The sequence below is a fragment of the Girardinichthys multiradiatus genome, chromosome X (assembly GCF_021462225.1).
Source record: "Girardinichthys multiradiatus isolate DD_20200921_A chromosome X, DD_fGirMul_XY1, whole genome shotgun sequence".
NCBI classification, from domain to species: Eukaryota; Metazoa; Chordata; class Actinopteri; order Cyprinodontiformes; family Goodeidae; genus Girardinichthys; species Girardinichthys multiradiatus.
Window position 1 is genome coordinate 33,578,731 of NC_061817.1, and position 20,038 is coordinate 33,598,768.

Consider the following 20,038-nt stretch of genomic DNA (forward strand, 5'->3'; position numbering starts at 1 on the left):
CCTTCTAAAAAATAAATTGCCACAGACAGTTTTCCAATTTACGTTAGTTTACAATTTCCAGCTATACACCCTTCCATGGTCTGCAAAACCATCCATCATTCTTCCACCTGCTGTACAGCCAACATCATCACCATCCTGAACAAAAAAAGAAAACCAAGTATGGACAGTAACCCTTATCCATTATCATTATTTTCTCTATGGGCAAACTAGGAACCACAGAGAATAAACTTATTTTATTCTGTTTGCAAGTTAATGAACTAAACAGGCTCATTAGTTAGTTCAGCTTAACAATTATAGATTAACAATGCTAAATGTGGAAAGGAGATTTATTGATAGTTAGCAGGCTTAATGAGCAGCTTAACAAAATAAAACCTTATAGCAAACCCCTGGGTAGGGAGCTACCCCACCTAGAATCGGACATTTAAGTCACATGCATGCAAGTCAGGCATGTGACTTAAAGGCCTTTAGAAGCTATAACAAAACATTAAAAAAGACCAGTTAAGATGATCACAAGAAGGTTTGACTCATTAAAAGCAAAATATAAGGAAATCAAGGATCAAGTAAGACTATTGCACAGTAGTTTGTTCTCCAAGACTAATGGGACATATTTTGCTTAATTCAACCTCTGATCTCTGCTCAATATTACAACCGTGTGCATCTGTCACCAAGGGAAAAGAGTTAAAACCTGGTACCTGTCACTTCAACAGGCAGCCCATTGCCAGTGGAACAGGAAGGCTTATGAGGATCAATCTCCTCCCTGAACTTTCTGCTGGGAGAACGGCCTGAGGCCCGTGCTCGCTGAGCCTGAATGACTCACATTTACCACAGCGACAGAGCCCACTGTCACCTCCCTTCCTCTCCAGCGATTCCCCTGACTCACTGAGTGCACATGACAAATGACAGAATCACCCTGAACCTCTGCCCCTTCTCTGAAGCCCGACTGCCCATCGCCCACACTTCGCCTGCAGTACCAAGTACCATGAAATCCAACGAACTTATGCTGACAGAAATTTGTTCTGGCATTTCCAAAGTGCCATTACCCCATGTGTCTGGTTAATGTGTCATTGAAGGATGACTTGTTGCACCATGTTTCAGTTGTGGGGACAAAGGAGTGATGTACAGGGGTTGGACAATGAAACTGAAACACCTGGTTTTAGACCACAATCATTTATTAGTATGGTGTAGGACCTCCTTTTGCGGCCAATACAGCATCAATTTGTCTTGGGAATGACATATACAAGTCTTGCACAGTGGTCAGAGGGATTTTAAACCATTCTTCTTGCAGGATATTGGCCAGGCCATTACGTGATACTGGTGGAGGAAAACGTTTCCTGACTCGCTCCTCCAAAACACCCCAAAGTGGCTCAATAATATTTAGATCTGGTGACTGTGCAGGCCATGGGAGATGTTCAACTTCACTTTCATGTTCATCAAACCAATCTTTCACCAGTCTTGCTGTGTGCATTAGCCTCGGAGCTTCGCTTTCTCTTTGTTTTTGTATTTTGTGTTTTTATGTTTTTCGAGCCACAGTTCTGTGGTCTCATTCAGTAGAGAGGAACTTCTCAACATCAGAGAGTCCTCTCTTGGGTTTTTTTCACCATCTTTCATTGATCCGAGGTTCACTGAGCTTCTGGCAAGCGGAGCTGCGGCTCTATATGGGATTCTGCGCCGAAAACGACGGAGGGGAAAGCGTGCTGGCGCGCTGGTAAAGCTCCGCAAAAGAGGACTTCGCACACCACTGCCTTCAATCCACCTGGCAAATGTCCGCTCTCTCAACAAGATGGACGAGCTGCTTCTTCTTACCGGTAAAAGCACGGACCTCCGCGGATCAGCAGTTCTCTGCTTTACCGAAACATGGCTGAGTGAAAACATCCCTGACTGAGCACAGCTGATGCCGGACTTCCAGCTGCTCAGAGCGGATCGCAGCGCGGAGCTATCGGGGAAGAAGCGAGGAGGCGGAATCTGCTTTTATATAAATGAAAGTTGGTGCAGAGACGTAAAAGTGCTGGGAAAAACATGTAGCCCGGATCTGGAGTCATTTTCCATAATCTGTAAGCCGTTTTATTCACCGAGAGAGTTTTCCTCGTTTATAATAATCGGCTCATATATTCCACCGCATGGCTGCACTTCTGCCGCGGAAAAACATCTTGCTGAGCTGATTACAGACGTGGAGAAAAAATACATGGACACTTTCATCATAATACTGGGAGATTTTAACAGAGCAAACCTCTCAAATGAACTCCCCAAATACAGACAGCATATTAAGTGTCCCACCAGAAACCAAAACAGACTGGACCATTGTTACACAGCTTTAAAGGACTCATATCATGCTGTTACCAGGGCTGCTCTGGGTTTTTCGGATCATTATCTAATCCACCTCATCCCAACCTACAGACAGAGACTAAGAGCTTCCAAACCCAAGGTTCACACTGTTAAGAAGTGGACTGAAGAATCAAAGCAGATGCTACAGGCCTGCTTTGAATGCACAGACTGGACTGTTTTTGAAACCTCAGCCACTGACTTAAACCAACTAACTGATGTGGTGACATCATACATCAGTTTCTGTGAGGACATGTGTGTGCAGACCAAGACCTTCTGCACCTTTGGGAACAATAAGCCATGGTTTATTCCACACCTCAGGAATCTACTCAGGGAAAAGGTAGAAGCTCACAGCAGTGGAGATTGGGCGCGGTACAGGCAGGCCAGGAACAGACTAACAAAAGAGATCAAAGCAGCTAAGAGAAGCTATAGTGAGAAGCTTAAGAACAGCCTTTCTACTGGTGACACTTCAGCTGTATGGACCGGTCTGAGAAACCTGACTGCCTACAAGAGCCCCTCCACCCTTTCTGAACAGAGTCGTCTCCTGGCCAACCGTCTGAATGGCTTCTACTGCAGACATGACAAGAAGCCATTCACACCTCAAATCATCCCCTCTACATCCCATTCAGGAACAAATTCCTCCCATAAAGCAACCAACCCCCCACCATCAGATCCTCTGCCTGCACTAAAGATCTCCGAGGAAGAGGTAAACAGACTCTTTCAGCGCATGAAAACAAAGAAAGCTGGAGGACCTGATAATGTCTCCCCATCATGTCTGAAAGCCTGCGCACATCAACTTGCTCCGATCTTCACAAGGATCTTCAACAAGTCACTGGAGAAATGTGAGGTCCCCTCCTGCCTCAAACGATCCACCATCATCCAGGTTCCCAAGAAACCCACCATCGTAGGATTAAATGACAACAGGCCTGTAGCCCTGACGTCTGTGGTCATGAAATCCTTTGAGCGCTGGTGCTGAAGCACCTGAAAACATCACAGGCCCCCTGCTGGACCCCCTGCAATTTGCTTACCGAGCAAACAGGTCGGCAGATGATGCTGTTAACTTAGTTCTACACTTCATCCTGCAACACCTCGACCACCCAGGGACGTACGCCAGGATCCTGTTTGTAGACTTCAGCTCGGCCTTCAGCACTATCATACCAGACATCCTCCACCATAAGCTCACCCAGCTCAACGTCCCAGCCTCCACCTGTCAGTGGATCAACAGCTTCCTGACAGACCGACAGCAGCAGGTGAGACTGGGGAGCATCTTCTCCTGATCCAGATCAATAAGTACTGGTGCCCCCCAGGGGTGTGTTCTATCCCCACTCCTCTTCTCTCTGTACACAAATGACTGCACCGCATCGGACTCGTCTGTGAAACTCCTTAAGTTTGCAGACAACACCACAGTCATTGGACTGATCCAGGACGGTGATGAGTCTGCATACAGACAGCAGGTGGATCGGCTGGTACACTGGTGCGGTCAGAACTACCTTGAACTGAACCCACTCAAGACTGTGGAAATGGTGGTGGACTTTCGGAGAACACCACCCCCATACACCCCCCTCACCATCCTCAACAACACTGTATCGGCCGTGGACCACTTCAGCTTCTTAGGAACCACCATCTCTGAGGACCTGAGATGGTCTTCACACATAGACACTGTTCGAAAGAAGGCCCAGCAGAGACTGTACTTCCTGAAGCAACTCAAGAACTTCAACCTTCCACAGGAGCTGTTGGTCATCTTCTACACTGCCATCATTCAGTCTGTCCTGTCTTCATCCATCTCAGTGTGGTTTGGCTCATCCACAAAACAGGACAGGTCCAGACTGCAACGAATAATCAGGACTGCAGAGAGAATCAGAGCTGACCTTCCCTCCATCCAGGACTTATACAGGTCTAGGGTCAAGAAAAGAGCTGCCAAAATCTCTGCAGACCCCACACGCCCTGCACATAAACTGTTTAGAGTTTTACCTTCAGGCCGCCGCTACAGAGCACTGTTTACTAAAACCAGCCGCCACAAAGACAGTTTCTTCCCCCAGGCTGTTTCTCTGATGAACATTCAATAGAGTATAGAACAACAGCATACAGATGTTGCAAATGCACCTTTTCTATTAGATATGTGTATATTGTACATTGTAAATTTGTATATTCTGTAATGCAAAAACAGAACAAAAGAGCAAAGTGTACCGGAGTCAAATTCCTTGTTTGTATGCACGAACTTGGCAATAAAGCTGATTCTGATTCTGATACATGGCACCGCCTTCAGGATACAATGTTTGAACCATTGGATGCACATGGTCCTCAAGAATTGTTCGGTAGTCCTTGGCAGTGACGCGCCCATCTAGCACAAGTATTGGGCCAAGGGAATGCCATGATATGGCAGCCCAAACCATCACTGATCAACCCCCATGCTTCACTCTGGGCATGCAACAGTCTGGGTGGTACGCTTCTTTGGGGCTTCTCCACACCGTAACTCTCTCGGATGTGGGGAAAACAGTAAAGGTGGACTCATCAGAGACCAATACATCTTTCACATTGTCCACAGCACAAGATTTGCGCTCTTTGCACCATTGAAACCAACGTTTGGCATTGGCATGAGTGAGCAGCCCGGACGTGTATATTGACCCTGTGGAGCTCCCGACGGACAGTTCTGGTGGAAACAGGAGAGTTGAGGTGCACATTTAATTCTGCCGTGATTTGGGCAGTCGTGGTTTTATGTTTTTTGGATACAATCCGCGTTAGCACCCGAACATCCCTTTCAGACAGCTTCCTCTTGCGTCCACAGTTAATCCTGTTGGATGTGGTTCGTCCTTCTTATGCTGACATTACGCTGGATACCTTGGCTCTTGATACATCACAAAGACTTCCTGTCTTGGTCACAGATGAGCCAGCAAGATGTGCACCAACAATTTGTCCTCTTTTGAACTCTGGTATGTCACCCATAATGTTGTGTGCATTTCAATATTTTGAGCAAAACTGTGCTCTTACCCTGCTAATTGAACCTTCACACTCTGCTCTTACTGGTGCAATGTGCAATCAATGAAGACTGGCTACCAGGCTGGTACAATTTAGCCATGAAACCTCCCACACTAAAATGACAGGTTTTTCAGTTTCATTGTCCAACCCCTGTACATACCCAACTATATTGTTTTGTGATTAAAATAATGTCTGTGTATGCACTTTAAAACATTCTGTTAAAGTGAAAAACTGCATTAATCTTTTGCCCTAATAAAACAAGACTTAACTCTGAGGTTATTCTTTACCATCTCAATTTGCTTACAGAGCAGAAGTTGGAAGACTGCTGATAGTTAGATACTACAGCTCATATACTTTACTAGTTAAATGCAGAGAGGCAAAAGAGTTGTAGCAGTATGCAGTTTTTCCAGAGTGCAGTAAGAGCAGCAGAGCTTGTTAAAATATTCACAGAAGAAAATCGTTTTTGCACAGAGATGGCATGTAATACAGGATATATCTTCACCAAAGCATGCATACAAACATTCCAATAAAACATTAAATCCCATTTCACTGCAATTTTTTTAATGCAACGGCTCAGGCTTTTCTCTCAGCCATAATAAGCTCAGTCTAACATTTGTCTTTTACAATGATGCTGTGTACTGAAACTGACACCTCCAGTGGTGCCATCTCTCCTCATGTACCTCAGCTTCTTTGGTTCCATCCTGAAGACTTCCTGAAAGGAAAGCTACTGCTTAAACTGTTTGCTCAGAGAGACTCCTGAGAATAATTACAAAATGATCCTAAATGTAAGGGTCAGTTTTAAAGAAATTCAGTAGTTTTACAACTGCAGAAGATATTTTTTTAGGAAACAGCAGGGAATAGGTGAAGTCCAGTAGCCACCTGTATTGAAGACAACAAATCAAACAGAAAGTTATGTTTCCTTATTTGAAACAGTTCAAATTAGACTCAGCTTAATTTGTTTTTCAAATAAGCAATGAAATCTCTCTAACTGAAGAGGAAGGAGCCCTTGTCCGGGCTGTAATGGGCGCCCGTCAGGAATTTAAAGGACCTGAGTGGCAGTGTAGCACAGCGGCAGACAGGTAACTAGAGCAGTGGACATCTGGCCTGCAGAGCCGTAGTGGGAATAAAGCCAGATTATAGGGAAACCGGGAGTCCTCTTAACTGAGTCCAAACATCAGACCACAACCACATCACTGAGAATCCTTTCATGGGACTTGAATTGCAATGCCTATCTTTATGAAAGGAAATACATGTTTTTACAAAAACAGAAAATCAATACCACTGACTGACTGTGCTGCAAGTTAACAAATGTGACTGTGCCTGAAAAACCTGCAGAAAATGAAATAAAAATGAGTCAGACATAATCATCCTGACTAAGCCTGTATAAGGAAGCTCTAGCAGTCAAGACAGTCACTGGATCAGAGCACAGACAGCGATGCATGCATTATGCATCACTGTAAAATCTATTCAAGTGAAGCGCACAGACATATTACATTCACATCACTTATTGTTTGCATTTGCACAACTTAGAATTCACAATGTGTGTCTGTGTGTGTGTTCTCCAAATGGAAAGAATGCAACAATGCTGAAAACTTCCTTGAGACATTAGACAGAAGCTATCTGCTAATAGATCATTACCGCTGAATAATTATCCATTACTTCGCTCTCGCATTTACACACTCTTCACAAAACTACTGCTGAGCACAGCAGTACTATCGCTTCTCCTTCTGTCCTCTTCCCTTCCCCCTAGCTAAAGTTAACATCTGACAGCTTTGTTTGTGTGCCAATAGTTTTTTTTTTCTTTAATTAGAACACTGGAAGTCTTAATTGGACATTACACTTTATTCTTGGGTCCTCCTGACGGCCCACCTCCCTTTCCTTTAACTCTTTGATCCTCTAACAAAATTTTCTAAGGCAGTTGCAGCTTCCTCTGCACGCTGATCGCAGTGCTTAAGAGGCAGAAAGCTCACTTTCACACACAAGCAACTCTCCAGAGAATACGGCACATTTGGAGTCTGTGTCATTTGAGGTTTTGACATACGAGGGATATGCAGTGGATTTAAAGTATACACATACCTTTTAAAACGAGAGTTTATGTGACATTAAAAAATACCATGGCTAATAATTACTTTTTTCTTGTCTTTTTTTTTTTACATGTCCTGTCCAGCAGAGTAGCACTCAGAATATTTGTCTGAGTGCCAAGAAGAAGCCTAACCGATTTACTTTCACAAGTGGAGCATTACGGCTAACGCTATAATCCGATGCTTGACATATATAAAGAAACTTTATTAGAAACTGCTTTGGGATTATTTCACATGGAGACATAAACGAAAGGGGAAAAAAGGAAGCAGGAAAGACAGAGAGGTGGGGCAAAAAGGTAAATGGGAGAGAACGAGAAAAGAATAGAGATAATTTTAATTTTATATAGCACCAATTTACAACACATCTTCTCAATGCAATTTACAAAGTTAATTGAATCAAATCATACAGATTTCAAGCCAGGTACATACATTCCAATTAATCCTATCAAAGTGGAGTCAGACTCAGTTTATTATTCAAATTGGTTAAAAAGTTTTCTATCTAAGGCTAAGGCTTGCCATCTGTTAACACCTGAATGCAAACACCTGTGGGTGTATGTGAGACCCCTTGTAAGGTTTCATAAGAATATTGGCTAAAAATTTTAAAAGAATTTTCACTTTTACATTGACAATCTTTTGGCAGAAACTATAGTAAAAAAAGTGTTTTTTTCTATTTATACAGAACCCTTTGTTGAAACATGGAGGTGGTATCATCGTGATCTGGGGATTACTTTTCTTCAGGTGGAAAATATTAACAGTTACAAATACTTGTCACCTGTCACAAACCAAAACATTTGAGACAGCCTAGCAAGAGTCAAGGTTTCAACCTGAGAAAAATCATTAGTTAACTGACAGATTTGAAGAACCTTTGCAAGTTGAAGTGGGTAAAAAGATTGAATACTGAAATTAAATCAGGTGCTTCAACAACAGGTGTACGTACAGGTTTTAGATTTGGTATATGTCAGAAAACGTACTATAAGTAAAATACGATTTAGTAAATGTCAATGCTGACAATATGCATGTTTAGCCTGAGTGCATAAATCAACCTGTACACCTCTGGTGTCAGAGAAACTCAAGGAGCATTTTGTAATTAAGGTTCTTTATTGTTTTCCAGCCTTTTGAAAACAATTGCCCACTCTAACAACTATTGATTCAGCTGAGCAGGACCACCAGAGTAATGCACTCCATCTCAATTCAGTTTAGGTGTACATTTTCTTTGAGAGGTTGTTCTTTGATCCCTGTGGTCCTAACAGTAGCCCAGTGCACTCAGGAAAATATATTGCAGCTATTTTTTCCTGCAGCTGAGGTAACCTAAAAATGTGATAATATTAATGCATGTAGAATTTTAGCTCCTTATATGTATCATTGATAGAATGTCACAGTGAATATTACTTTAGGCGCAAACAGTAAATTAAATATTGATTACGTTTAAATTCATTTTCTTTTATATTTCTTTTAAAATACTAATGCCTTCTCTATTTTCTCCTGTTGTCCTCATCTTCACCAACTACCCCAAGGTGGTGATGGGTCAAGAAGATGACTCCTCCAACTCCAAGAGCTCTTCTGATGCCTCCTCCAAGACGGTTGGGCTTCTGGGCGGGCAGGCTTCCAACTCGCCCCTGAGCCGATGGATGCAGCACAGTAAAAGTAGAGCTGCTAATTCCACCTCCCTGGAGCTGCCTTACCGCTCCCCAGTTCCTTTCTCCAAGCAGGAGTTCTCCAAACAAGAGTTCTGGGAGATGTTAGGCAGTGACCTGCTCAAACCTGACACCTCCAGCTCCAGGGTTAAACGCCGGCCGATTGTTAAGACTGGCAAATTCAAGAAGATGTTTGGCTGGGGAGACTTCTATTCCAACATCAAAACAGTGAGGCTCAACTTGCTCATCACTGGCAAGATAGTGGATCACGGCAATGGCACGTTCAGTGTATATTTTCGTCACAACTCAACGGGCCAGGGCAACATCTCTGTCAGCTTGGTCCCACCTGTCAAAGCAGTAGAGTTTGACCTGGAACGCCAGAGCGTAGTCTACCCCAAAGACTCCAAGATCTTCAACTGCCGTGTGGACTATGAGAAGGTGGATCGAAGCAAGCGCACCTCATTGTGCAACTTTGATCCATCCAAGACCTGCTTTCAGGAGCAGATCCAGAGCCACGTGTCCTGGATTTGCTCCAAGCCTTTTAAAGTCATCTGTATCTACATTTCCTTTTACAGTACAGACTACCGTCTAGTGCAGAAGGTTTGCCCGGACTACAATTACCATAATGAGATGCCCTACCTGCCCTCAGGCTAGAGAAGACTTGAGGGGTTGGAGAGAGGAAAAAGGGGGTTGACTGAACATGTGAAGAGGAAACCAGGGCGAAAAATGTCGCAGTGGCAGCAAAACTCCTTGAAAACAAAACAAAACATGTAGCCTGACTATTGTAAGATGTAAAAACATATATGCAAACTAACGTATGCAGTTAAGAAACAACCTGAACTGGCAGTGAAATTCTAGCACCACCAACCAACACATTTTTACCTCAGTCCTGTTTCTAAACTCTAACATCTGGGCAGTATTCCTCCAACCAATTTAGTCATTTCTGAATCTTATCTGAACGTCTTTTTAATCGCCCTTTACAGTTTTGCTCCATTGCAAATTCACACAGCAGTACAAGAATTGAAAGTGGGCTTTTAAATGGTGCGGTAATTCATAAGAGAGCTGCAGACAGATTCAGCGTTTATGATAATTATCATGTCGTGTTTAACATTGTGCTCTCTAAAGATGATTTAAACAGACCACGGGGAACATAAAGTATTCATTTGCTCACAAAGTGCAGATGAATGTGGAGTGTAACCAACAGCACCATTAAAGTGACACTCAGACCTTTTAAAGGACAGGCTTTTATGAGAACTCTGTGCCGAAACAATTCAAAAACTTTACTCCGTGTCTTCTGATTCAAACACCCCATCTCTATTTTACTGACTATATGTTTTCACCTTTCAAATCTAATCCTAATACATACCTCAGTTAAATTACCTCCAAATAAAATGAACAAATAAAGAGAAATTGCTTTGCAGCATTTCAGGACCGGGGCTTAAGACAAGCTCGGTGTGAGGCAATAGATTGTACGCTGAGGCAGATTTGGAACCACACTGATGAGAGAAATTACAAGTTGGCGGGGTGAGAGATACAGAGATTCAGAGAGCTCTTTTAATTAAAGTGGAGAAGGAAATGTGGGGTATGCGGCGCCTTCTATTGTCCCTTCTGTATGAAAAAGATTACATTTTGTTGCCGTCAGGATTCCTGATTTCACGCCTTGATAGCTTTGACTGTGTGAGGGAGATTGCTCTCTCTCACAACAAATACAGCACTCACCAAAGTAAACCCAGTTATCTTGAATAAATGAAAATATTATCATAATAATTACATATAATTTAATCTCTTTTAGATGTAATTAAGGTTTAAACGAGAGTGCTAAAAATGTTCCTAAAAATCAAGTCGGTAGGAAGAAGGATAAGAGGACTTTCAGGAGGATTGTTTTGATATTTTCACATGGAGCAAGCAGCCGCAGTTTAGCCCTCAGTTAACTGCTCTCATTAAGATAAATGGCCACTAGCTGGCCCGTCTCATGTTACTCACACAAACAATATCAGTGGAGAGCCGCACACAGTGAGAAAATAAATCAGGTTACCCAACATTTTTTATGCTGAAAGGTTACCAATGTCACATTTATGAGGACACCATGACTTTTTGGTTAATTAACAACGAACATTCGCAAGATAGGTGTGAGGAGCCATTTAGCAGCGGTATCAGATATCCAGTTTGATGCCAATGTACAGTGACATTGGTGATAAAGCGCAGATATGAGCACAGTTGAAACACCATGCTGGAGTCCCAGGTGGACTCAAACAACAGAGAATGGCCACTGTAAAACCGTTCTGTGGGGGTGATAGCATTAGGCCAGGTCCTATGTGTCACTTTGCTTATATAGTGTTAGCACAAAGACAAAAAATGAGGACATAAAAAAAACTGTTTGTACAATTTACAACGTGGCTGTACATTGCCTTGCAAAAATTTTCAAACCCCTTAAATGTTTCACATTTTGTCACATTACAAACACAGATTTCATTGTAAATTATTTGGATTTTACTGGACATGCTAGGACTGCAAGACATTAGTAGAACGCGCTATCTTGATATTGTTAAATATTGAGATGACAATTGCAATTAAGATACATCTTCCTCATGCTTTTCTTTTTTCCACTCTGTTAAAGAGAATGGACATAGGGGGATGTCCGTCCACGGGGCTATTATTGGGATGCAGAGCATGAATGCATGGTTCTTGAACTAGTATTGTGTCAAACATTGCATCCAAGTGGTCTTTAGCGATATCTCACATGTTGGTAATGCAATGACAATTACTTTCAATATATTGACGGACCTCTTGTGATAGACCAATACAAAGTAATGCATATTTATGAAGTGGAAAGAATCTTATCCATGGTTTTCATATGTTCATCCCCCTTTATTTGGAAACCCCTAAATTAAATCTGGCGCAAACATTATCCACTAATTTGAGATTAATGTCCCTTGTGCTGAGTTTAATCTTAGTATAAATGCTCTGTGATGGCCTCAGAGTTTTTTTTAGAGAGCATTAGTGAGCAAAAGCTTTATAAAGAACAAGAAACACAGCAGAAAGGTCAAGAATAAAGTTGCAGGGAAGTTTGAAGCAGTGGTGTGTCATAATACAATATTCAAGCTTAGGCTATCTCACCACACAGTCCATTATCTGAAAATGGAAGGAGTATGGCACAACCGCAAACCAAGACAATGATCATTAGTAAAACTAGGTTGTGGCAGCATCATGCTCTGGGGATGTTTCTCTTGAACAAGGACGGGAACCCAGTTAGAATTGATAGGAAGCTAAATACAGGGCAGTCGCTGAAGGAACCTGTCAAATGTTCCAAAAGACTTGACACTGAGGCAGAGTTCAGCTTCCAGCAGGAAGACCCTAAACACACAGTGGCATTTACATTGGAATGATTTAGATCAAAGTATAGTCATGCATTAGAATGGCTTCGCACAAATCTGAATTTGTTTTAGAATCTGTTGCAAGATTTTAAAAATGCTGTTGATAGTCTGACTGAGCTTGAGCTATTTTGCAAAGAGGTCATTCTTTCTTTCATATAAGATAATGTGTGAGGCTGGTAGATACAAAGCTAGTAAGAAGTACTGACTCAGGGAGCTGAATACAAAAGCCTGCCACAGAATGTTATTTGTAAAACTAAAAAAGAATCTTGAAAACTCTGTATGTTTGAGGAAGGAAACATTTATGCACTACTTTGTGTTGATCTATCAAACAAAACCCCCAAAAATAAATGGAAATTCTAACATGACAAAATGTGTGAATGCTCAAGAGGTATGAATATTTTCCTCAAACAAAGACCTGCAAATCTGCACATCAAAGTTTTTAATTTGCTTTTAAAGAGGAGATAGCTCAACTTTATCAACTTTCGTCCCCAGAGCAAATAACAGCGGTTCACAAATATGTCTGCAGGGGACAGGCAGCAAATTCACCTGCAGTCATCATGAATGTTAGCTTTCTGTCTCATGCCCGTCATTCCTTCTGTCTTCTCTTTTTTATGATTGTTTTATCTGGGCACTGGGCATTTTAAAAAACGTTATATAACCCTTTGGTTGACATGTGAATCTGTCTGTCTTTTTCTACCATACTGGCTTCTATCAAGCTAATATTAGTGGCACAAATCAGAAAATAACGGCTTGGCTGCTTTCATATGTCAGAAGGAATAAATAAATACAGAGTCTTCGTGGAGCATACATTATAGGTTAGGTAGCAGCTCAAACTGAATGCCTGGTGCCTGTTGGAAGGTCATTTTCCTGAACTGCTGGATTAACTACAAAATTTCATGTGTTTCAAATGCATCAACCAGCATGAATGAACCACATCTATCCTCTTTATTTTGGTATCCTCATCCTCCAGCTTATTCTGCCTCTTTCAGCCTCAAATGTCTACATCTTAGCCTGCTGTCTTAACAACTTTGTCTGTTTGAGTTTGACCCTCTCTTTCTCCTGAGCACACATTCCTGATTTGATCTGGCTAATCTCTATGAGAAAACATCAACATAACTGAACATCAGCAGTGAGAACTCTCCACAATTCCCTTCTGCATCTGTACTGCATAAAAAAATATGTCTGCACACAGTCTTAAGATGTTTTGGTTTAGGTACTTTCTCACTCCTGTTCAAAGCATCTTACATGTGCTCCTGCATTCGGAGGACGTCCTGGAGAGCATACCAACAGAGTGCTGAACACAAATACGCCCCAGTAACCTCGATACCCCCATCCATCTTGCAGATCCCCATCCCGCAGGGCATCTGGAAACTCAAACCCGATGGAATCAAAGCTCGGAAACATAAGCCCTCGGCAACTCTGACAATTGAGAAAATAAAAGGGAAAGGACACATGTTGGGCTGCACACTGACAAGAAGCTCCGTCCTCTTTTCTTACTGATCCTCTCAAGTATACAGCAATACTCTCAGCGTGATGCCACCCTCCTTGCCTCTCTGGGGGAAGCTAGGAAACGGCTGCTGAACTGTGATTAACAGACAGACATGTTGCTGTGGGATGGAATGTGTTGTTATAGCAGCAGCCTTACTATTTACCCATCTGGTGCCAAAAGACATACGGCCTTAAAGGCTGCAAGACAGCAGTGGTCCATTCAGAATAGAATAATTACAAAAAAAAGACTGTTTAAACATGAATATACATATATAAATAATATATATATAAATATATATTAAAGCTAAGAGTCCTGAGATATGAATAAAGTTGTATTTAAATGTGGGTCATGCTGTGAAGGTTGTCTGTTTTACCTTTTTGTTCCCTATGGTTTTGTTTCTCAGTGTCCTGTGAATGATAAACTGTAAGGATGATATGATGGCTTTTACTGTGGTTTCCAACATTTTAAAACCCAATAAAGTACACAGAGGTACTTAAGCCACTTAAACTACAGAGAGAGTAGCCCCAGTCTTCTATCCGGCTGTACTCCATGAGCAGGTGAAGTGTGTCAACAACACTGCAGTCTCTGTTTACCTATATTTGCATACCTATACTGTGTGCACCAGGCGCCAGTGGCAAAGAAATGATGTGACGGGAATTTAGCTCAGGGCCATTGCAGGCATATGTGTGGAGAGAAAGGAAACGGGTGAGAAAATGGGGTTGAGAAAGAAAAAGGAAATATTTCAAGTAGAGTGATGCTAATTAGCCTCCTTTTTCTTCCCTCCCCTCACTCTTTGCTGTGCCTTTGTTGTGCTACTCAGTGTCTTTTCTTTTTAAAATGCAACTGGCAATAAATTAATTTTACGTTTTAATTAAATCCCAGACAACTGTTAAGGTGGGGCAATTAGTTCAAACATTCAGCTCACAACATTCCCTTGAAACACGATCGATTAAGGCATGGCTAGCGGCAAAACCAGGGCCTCTACCCCATCACCTCCACCCTCCCTTTGTTGCCATAAAAGCTGTGCCTGCCTCAGGATAACCTTGCCTGGGATGATAAAAGGGAAGCAAATGAGTCAAAATGGAGAAAGAAGAGGAACTTTATTTGGAATAAAGGAGAATTGAGGTTATAGAAAAAACGTGGGAACAGCGTGCTGGATCACACACAGCGACCAAAAAAAGCAAAGAAAGCAGTGATAACACTGATAACAGAACACCATGATAGTCAACTGAGAAAACCATAACCTGTAGAAGTTGAAGCTGTGCGAAGCTTAAATGTTTAATAAACACGTAGGAAAAATGATCTTGAACAGTATCAGTTTCAAAACTTCTAAAGTTCCAACATATTCTTTTTATAGTTTAAAGTCTTTTTTTTGAGATTCCAGAGAAAGCGGAACAGTTAAGGTATCCGCATAATGTGATGCAGTGCAGCCCATCATCCACCTGTTGCTGTGCCATTCAGAAGGCTGATGCATGTCTCCCTCGCTTACAAGAAAGAGAAATTCAGCTGTTCAGATCAAATATATCTGTTCGTAAAAACAGTCAAGGTTTGTCAAAATGACAACATTTAGTGGGTGTCTATTTTAAATTGTTGCTCGTCTATAAATAAAAACATAAGACAAATTTTATAGAATATTATAACTTTAATAATCTACATGTCATTTAAGCAGCAGTAGGAATTATTGAAGCTTATCTGTTTTAAATATAATCTGTCAGATCCAGTTATATGTTTTTGTGTAAATATCATAATACCATGAAACAGTGGTAACTTTACTCAGGGCTATCATACTGTGAGAATCCTTTTCAGCCTGATGCCAATATACAATATACTGTGGAAACCATATATTTACACAAACAGTATAAAGAAAAACATAATTTTTTCTCTATGTCTAACATTAATCTGAACTTTTCCTAATTAAAAGCATTTTTATTTCCTAAAATGCCAGAATATTAAGTGATTTACAATGAAAATTGTTATTACTTTCTTCAAGTTCAGAGGTTTCCACAAATGTCCTCTGTATTTGGTATTTGGTTTGACTGGGGTCAGATGTTTTTGAGTCTACTTCCAAACCTTCTCTAGGACCTTCTTCCATTTGAAATTTTGGCCATTTCGTCCTTACAGAACCGGTGTGACTGAAACAAGTTCGTAGACCGCCTTCAACACACACACCTTCACAGCTCCACCCATGTTTTCTATGGAATTGAGATCAAAGCCACTTGAAATCATAGATTTTGTTGCCCTTGCTCATATTTCACAGTTGGGATGGTGTTCTCAGAACTGCAAGATTCTCCATTTGCACGGATGGTCATTATATGCAAACACTTCAATTTAAGTTTTATCAGTCCACAGGACATGTCTTCAAAAGTTAAAGTTTTTGTTCCTCAGTACATTTGCAAACTGTAATCAGGCTTTTCATGGTGCTTTTGGATTGATGCTTGCTTCTTGGCTGACTGACCTTTTAACCTATATTGGTACAGAACTTGTTTCATTGTGAATAATGACATCATCTGACAGCTTCAGCCATCTTTACAAGGTCTTTGGTTTTCTACTGGAGAAAGTTGAAGAAAGCAATTACATTCTTCTTTGTAAATCCTTTAATTTTCTGGCATTTCCACTGGGGTTTAAACCCACATTCTGAGAACAGAACATGTCTCGTTCCTTAACCAATGAGCACTGGACCTACCCACGTCAAAAACTTAAGGCTTCAAGAAATTCTAACAGAGGAATCAGACCTGTGAGGGTCCACCAATCTCTTCTTGATATGTTGGCTACCTTCTTTTCATTTTTCCATTATGTCCCACAAAGAAGCATTCACACATCTTTACCTTTCACCATGTCCCTCAAAAGTGTTCATGAACTAATAAGAAGCTCACAAAGCCATGACATCTCCTTCCTTTTCCAGATTGTTTAAAGTCATGCTAGTGTATTCAAACTTCTGAATTTGAAGAAATTAAAAGTTTCTCAGAAAATTACATCTATCTCATTACTTTGGCAATTAGCAAATAGAAAGATCTTTTGTAAACTGACCAAAAACAGGAAAGGTGTAGGCTGATTCTGTCAGAAAATGAGAAACTGATGTGATGTGTCTTCCTATACCATGTATGTAAATATCTGATTTCATCTTTTTATAAAGAGGAAGGAGTAAAAATCAAATGGGCTGACAGAAGATCCTTGTTACTGTTTTGTTTTGGATATCGGGATTATCAGTTTCTATCCTGCAGGCCAACAATCATTAGCCGTTTTCCTTCAAGATGTGCTTCGCCACAAAGTGTTTCTCTGCTGGTAGATTGTTGCACTCTTCAACATCATCCCACACTAACACTGTTGACAAAGACAAAGTGAAAACCAGGACGCTCTCATTTCTTCACACTTTGAACTCATCAGTGGGGATTAGACTGGTGGATTAGTCTGTTGCTACACAACTGAGGTTTTATTAAAAGTCTGATTTCATTACCTGATATGAACTAGGTCTCTCCTTCACAAGCTACACTAAAACAGCAGAATTAGAGTAACCTTTATGACATCCTTTTGTTTTTTAATCTGCCTTTTGTAAATCATTTCTTAATTAATGAAGTGAAATGCCCTGAAAAGGTATACCCACAAATCCTTTTAAAAATGTGTTATCTTAGGGCTTTAGAAATTTTGATTGAAATTTTTACCAGCAGAAAAAACATTTCATATGGAAGTAACTCAAAAAATACTGTCATGGTAAGACAATGACCACTGGAGACAGGCACCAAACCACAAAACAAGCCCAAATCATCACAACCCCAGCGCCATGCAGGCTTAATAGTTGGTTGTGATGTGTCTGTTCTGATGTATTTTGACCAACTATAAGATCAGATAAGACTTTATTTATGCCCCAAGGGGGAAACTGAATTGTCACAGACACAAGATAATGTGAAAAGGTGGACATCTAGGAGGATAATTTAAAGAAAGATAAAAACAAATGCGAAGGAAAAAAAAAAAATGCTACTGCCAAAACTAAAATAAAGTTACAACTAATATGTACACTATAAACATGCAGAAAATGATATATAAATGAGGTGAAACGTGTGTGTAATACGTCTACCTTGGTTTCATCTCTCAGAGGGACAATTTTTTTCTTTCCTTCAGATGTCGCTTGAAGAGACTTTCTTCCAAACTACCCACACTTGTTTAGTTTTTTTTTCTAATTATACTATCATGAACTGAAATATTTAATATTTATGCTAGCTGAGGCCTGTAGAGTCAGGGATGGAGATTTTGGATTTCTGCAATTCCTCTCAAAATTTTAGTTTGACATTGGGTTGAATTTGCTGGAAAAGTCCACTTCCTACTTATGAATAGTGCTTCTTTCTTTATTATGGTGGATCTGAAACAGTTAAGAAAATGCCTTAAGACTCTTCCAAGGCAATTGAGCTACATCAATTCCTTCTCTAAGGACCCTGGTCATTTCTTTCACACCTATATATATATATATATCAATATATTTGTTTAGCAGCACCTTTTAAATTCAATGGAAGCAGCAAGGGAGCAGCAGTTTTTTTACATACAGCTTCCCCATTTTAGCTTCCTTGTTGTTTAATCGAATTGAAAGAGAGATGACGGTGCCTGCATTGGTTATACCTATATGTATTTTCAGGTTTATAAAGGATCTGGTTCAGTGTTTTGTGTGACAAACACTAGTGTCTCACATTATGTTGGACAACGCAGCTGTTATAGAAACTGATTAGAGCTTTTGTTACCTGTATGCTACTTCCATTTTGATGCAGTTTTTTTTTATTTTTATTTCAGTGCATTCAAGCGTTGTGCTTAGTTATTGTGCAGCTTATTGTGAGTTGGGTGGTCATGGTCATGCTTTCACAAATTTAAATGTAAATGCACACAGGCTCCCACTGCCCACACATGAAAAGAAACACACATTTTCACCTGAAGCACTTTCATGCTCCAGCATCTTAATAGTCTCTGTTTCGTGCCATGCCTATTACTGAGCTGCCCCCCGAGTGGAGTGGACAAGCAGGTGGAACAGGTCTGTGCATTACATGTGATGTGGTACATAAGACAAGGACAAATACAGGATCAGCCTGTCAACATCCGCCCCACCCCCAATTCTTTTATAATGGAGCACTACAACCACATCTGGGATTCACAATGCACCCGGACACACATCATTGGCAGAAACCTGGAAAGATACTGGAAAATTACTGTGCACTGAAGAGGTTCAGGAAACAATCTGGGGGGAGTTCTTGCAGGAAAAAAGCACAGATGGCCTTAGGCTACAACATATTGGAAAAAGGAAAGAATAGCTGAATAAACTAATTAGAAAGGCAGAATTTCACCTCCATCAAGCCAGCACATCCTCTTAGAAAGTATAAATTACTATTGTGTGGAGAATGCATGGCTTTAAGATGTAAATAGTACAGCTATAGTTCAGGGTTTTATGTCTCACTGCTTTCTGGAACACAGTAAAAAAATTGTAGTTGGTCTGTAAGCAGTGACGGTGAATGGGTTCACATGCCAGCTAAAGTCAGTGTGGAAATTTAGGCTATGAGGTGGTTTTAGCTGAAGGCTGTGATGAAGATTATGAAGACATTAGGGCTGCAATCTCTGTATTGGCCTTATCTACATGAAGTTATGGAGAGGAGGGGTGATTTAAACTCTTTGACAAGACGCTAAATATCAGCTTGGAATCACAGTTGTGCCCTTTGGCAAAGTAATTATTCACTGCGTCAGAAGACGATCAGGTGCGGACGTGTGGCCATGCACAAGCTCGTTGGCCAAAACTGCATTGGAATCTGCCCGTGTGTGTGTGTGAGAAAGTGGACCGGGAGTCTGTGAGGGAGGCATGAAATGCTACAGTTTTTCTGTTCAACTGAGAAGTGTGTATGTCAAAGTCTTCAGAGGAGAACAAGGATGTTCTGATGAGGCCCCGCACCATACTGCAAAGACAGAAAACAAAAGACGGTAAAGGTTAGGCTTCCTCCACTCCATCGCTGTCTCAGCTTGTCTCCTTACATTTAATTATTACTGTTTATAACCTTCAATCAGAGGCTGTGATTTCTTTCATAGAGAAGCTCCCTCCTGACGTTCAACAAGGGCTCTGATTGGATGATGAAAAACTGTCTTTCAAAAACACAGCCTGTTGGATTTTTTTTGTGCTAGTTTTGCTTCTGTCTGTTCCTG

The 20,038-nt window shown here is 41.0% G+C and overlaps 1 protein-coding gene across 1 annotated transcript in view; it reads left to right on the forward strand.

Annotated features, from left to right (window-relative positions):
- Positions 1-14,217, forward strand: part of LOC124862295 (neurexophilin-1-like) — a 30,499-nt gene extending 16,282 nt beyond the window's left edge. Inside the window, exon 2 of the mRNA XM_047356117.1 lies at positions 8,891-14,217. Within this exon, the coding sequence (XP_047212073.1) occupies positions 8,891-9,664 (774 nt within the window). The 3' untranslated portion in view covers positions 9,665-14,217. The remainder of the gene's footprint in view (positions 1-8,890) is intronic.
- The last annotated feature ends 5,821 nt before the right edge of the window (positions 14,218-20,038 follow it).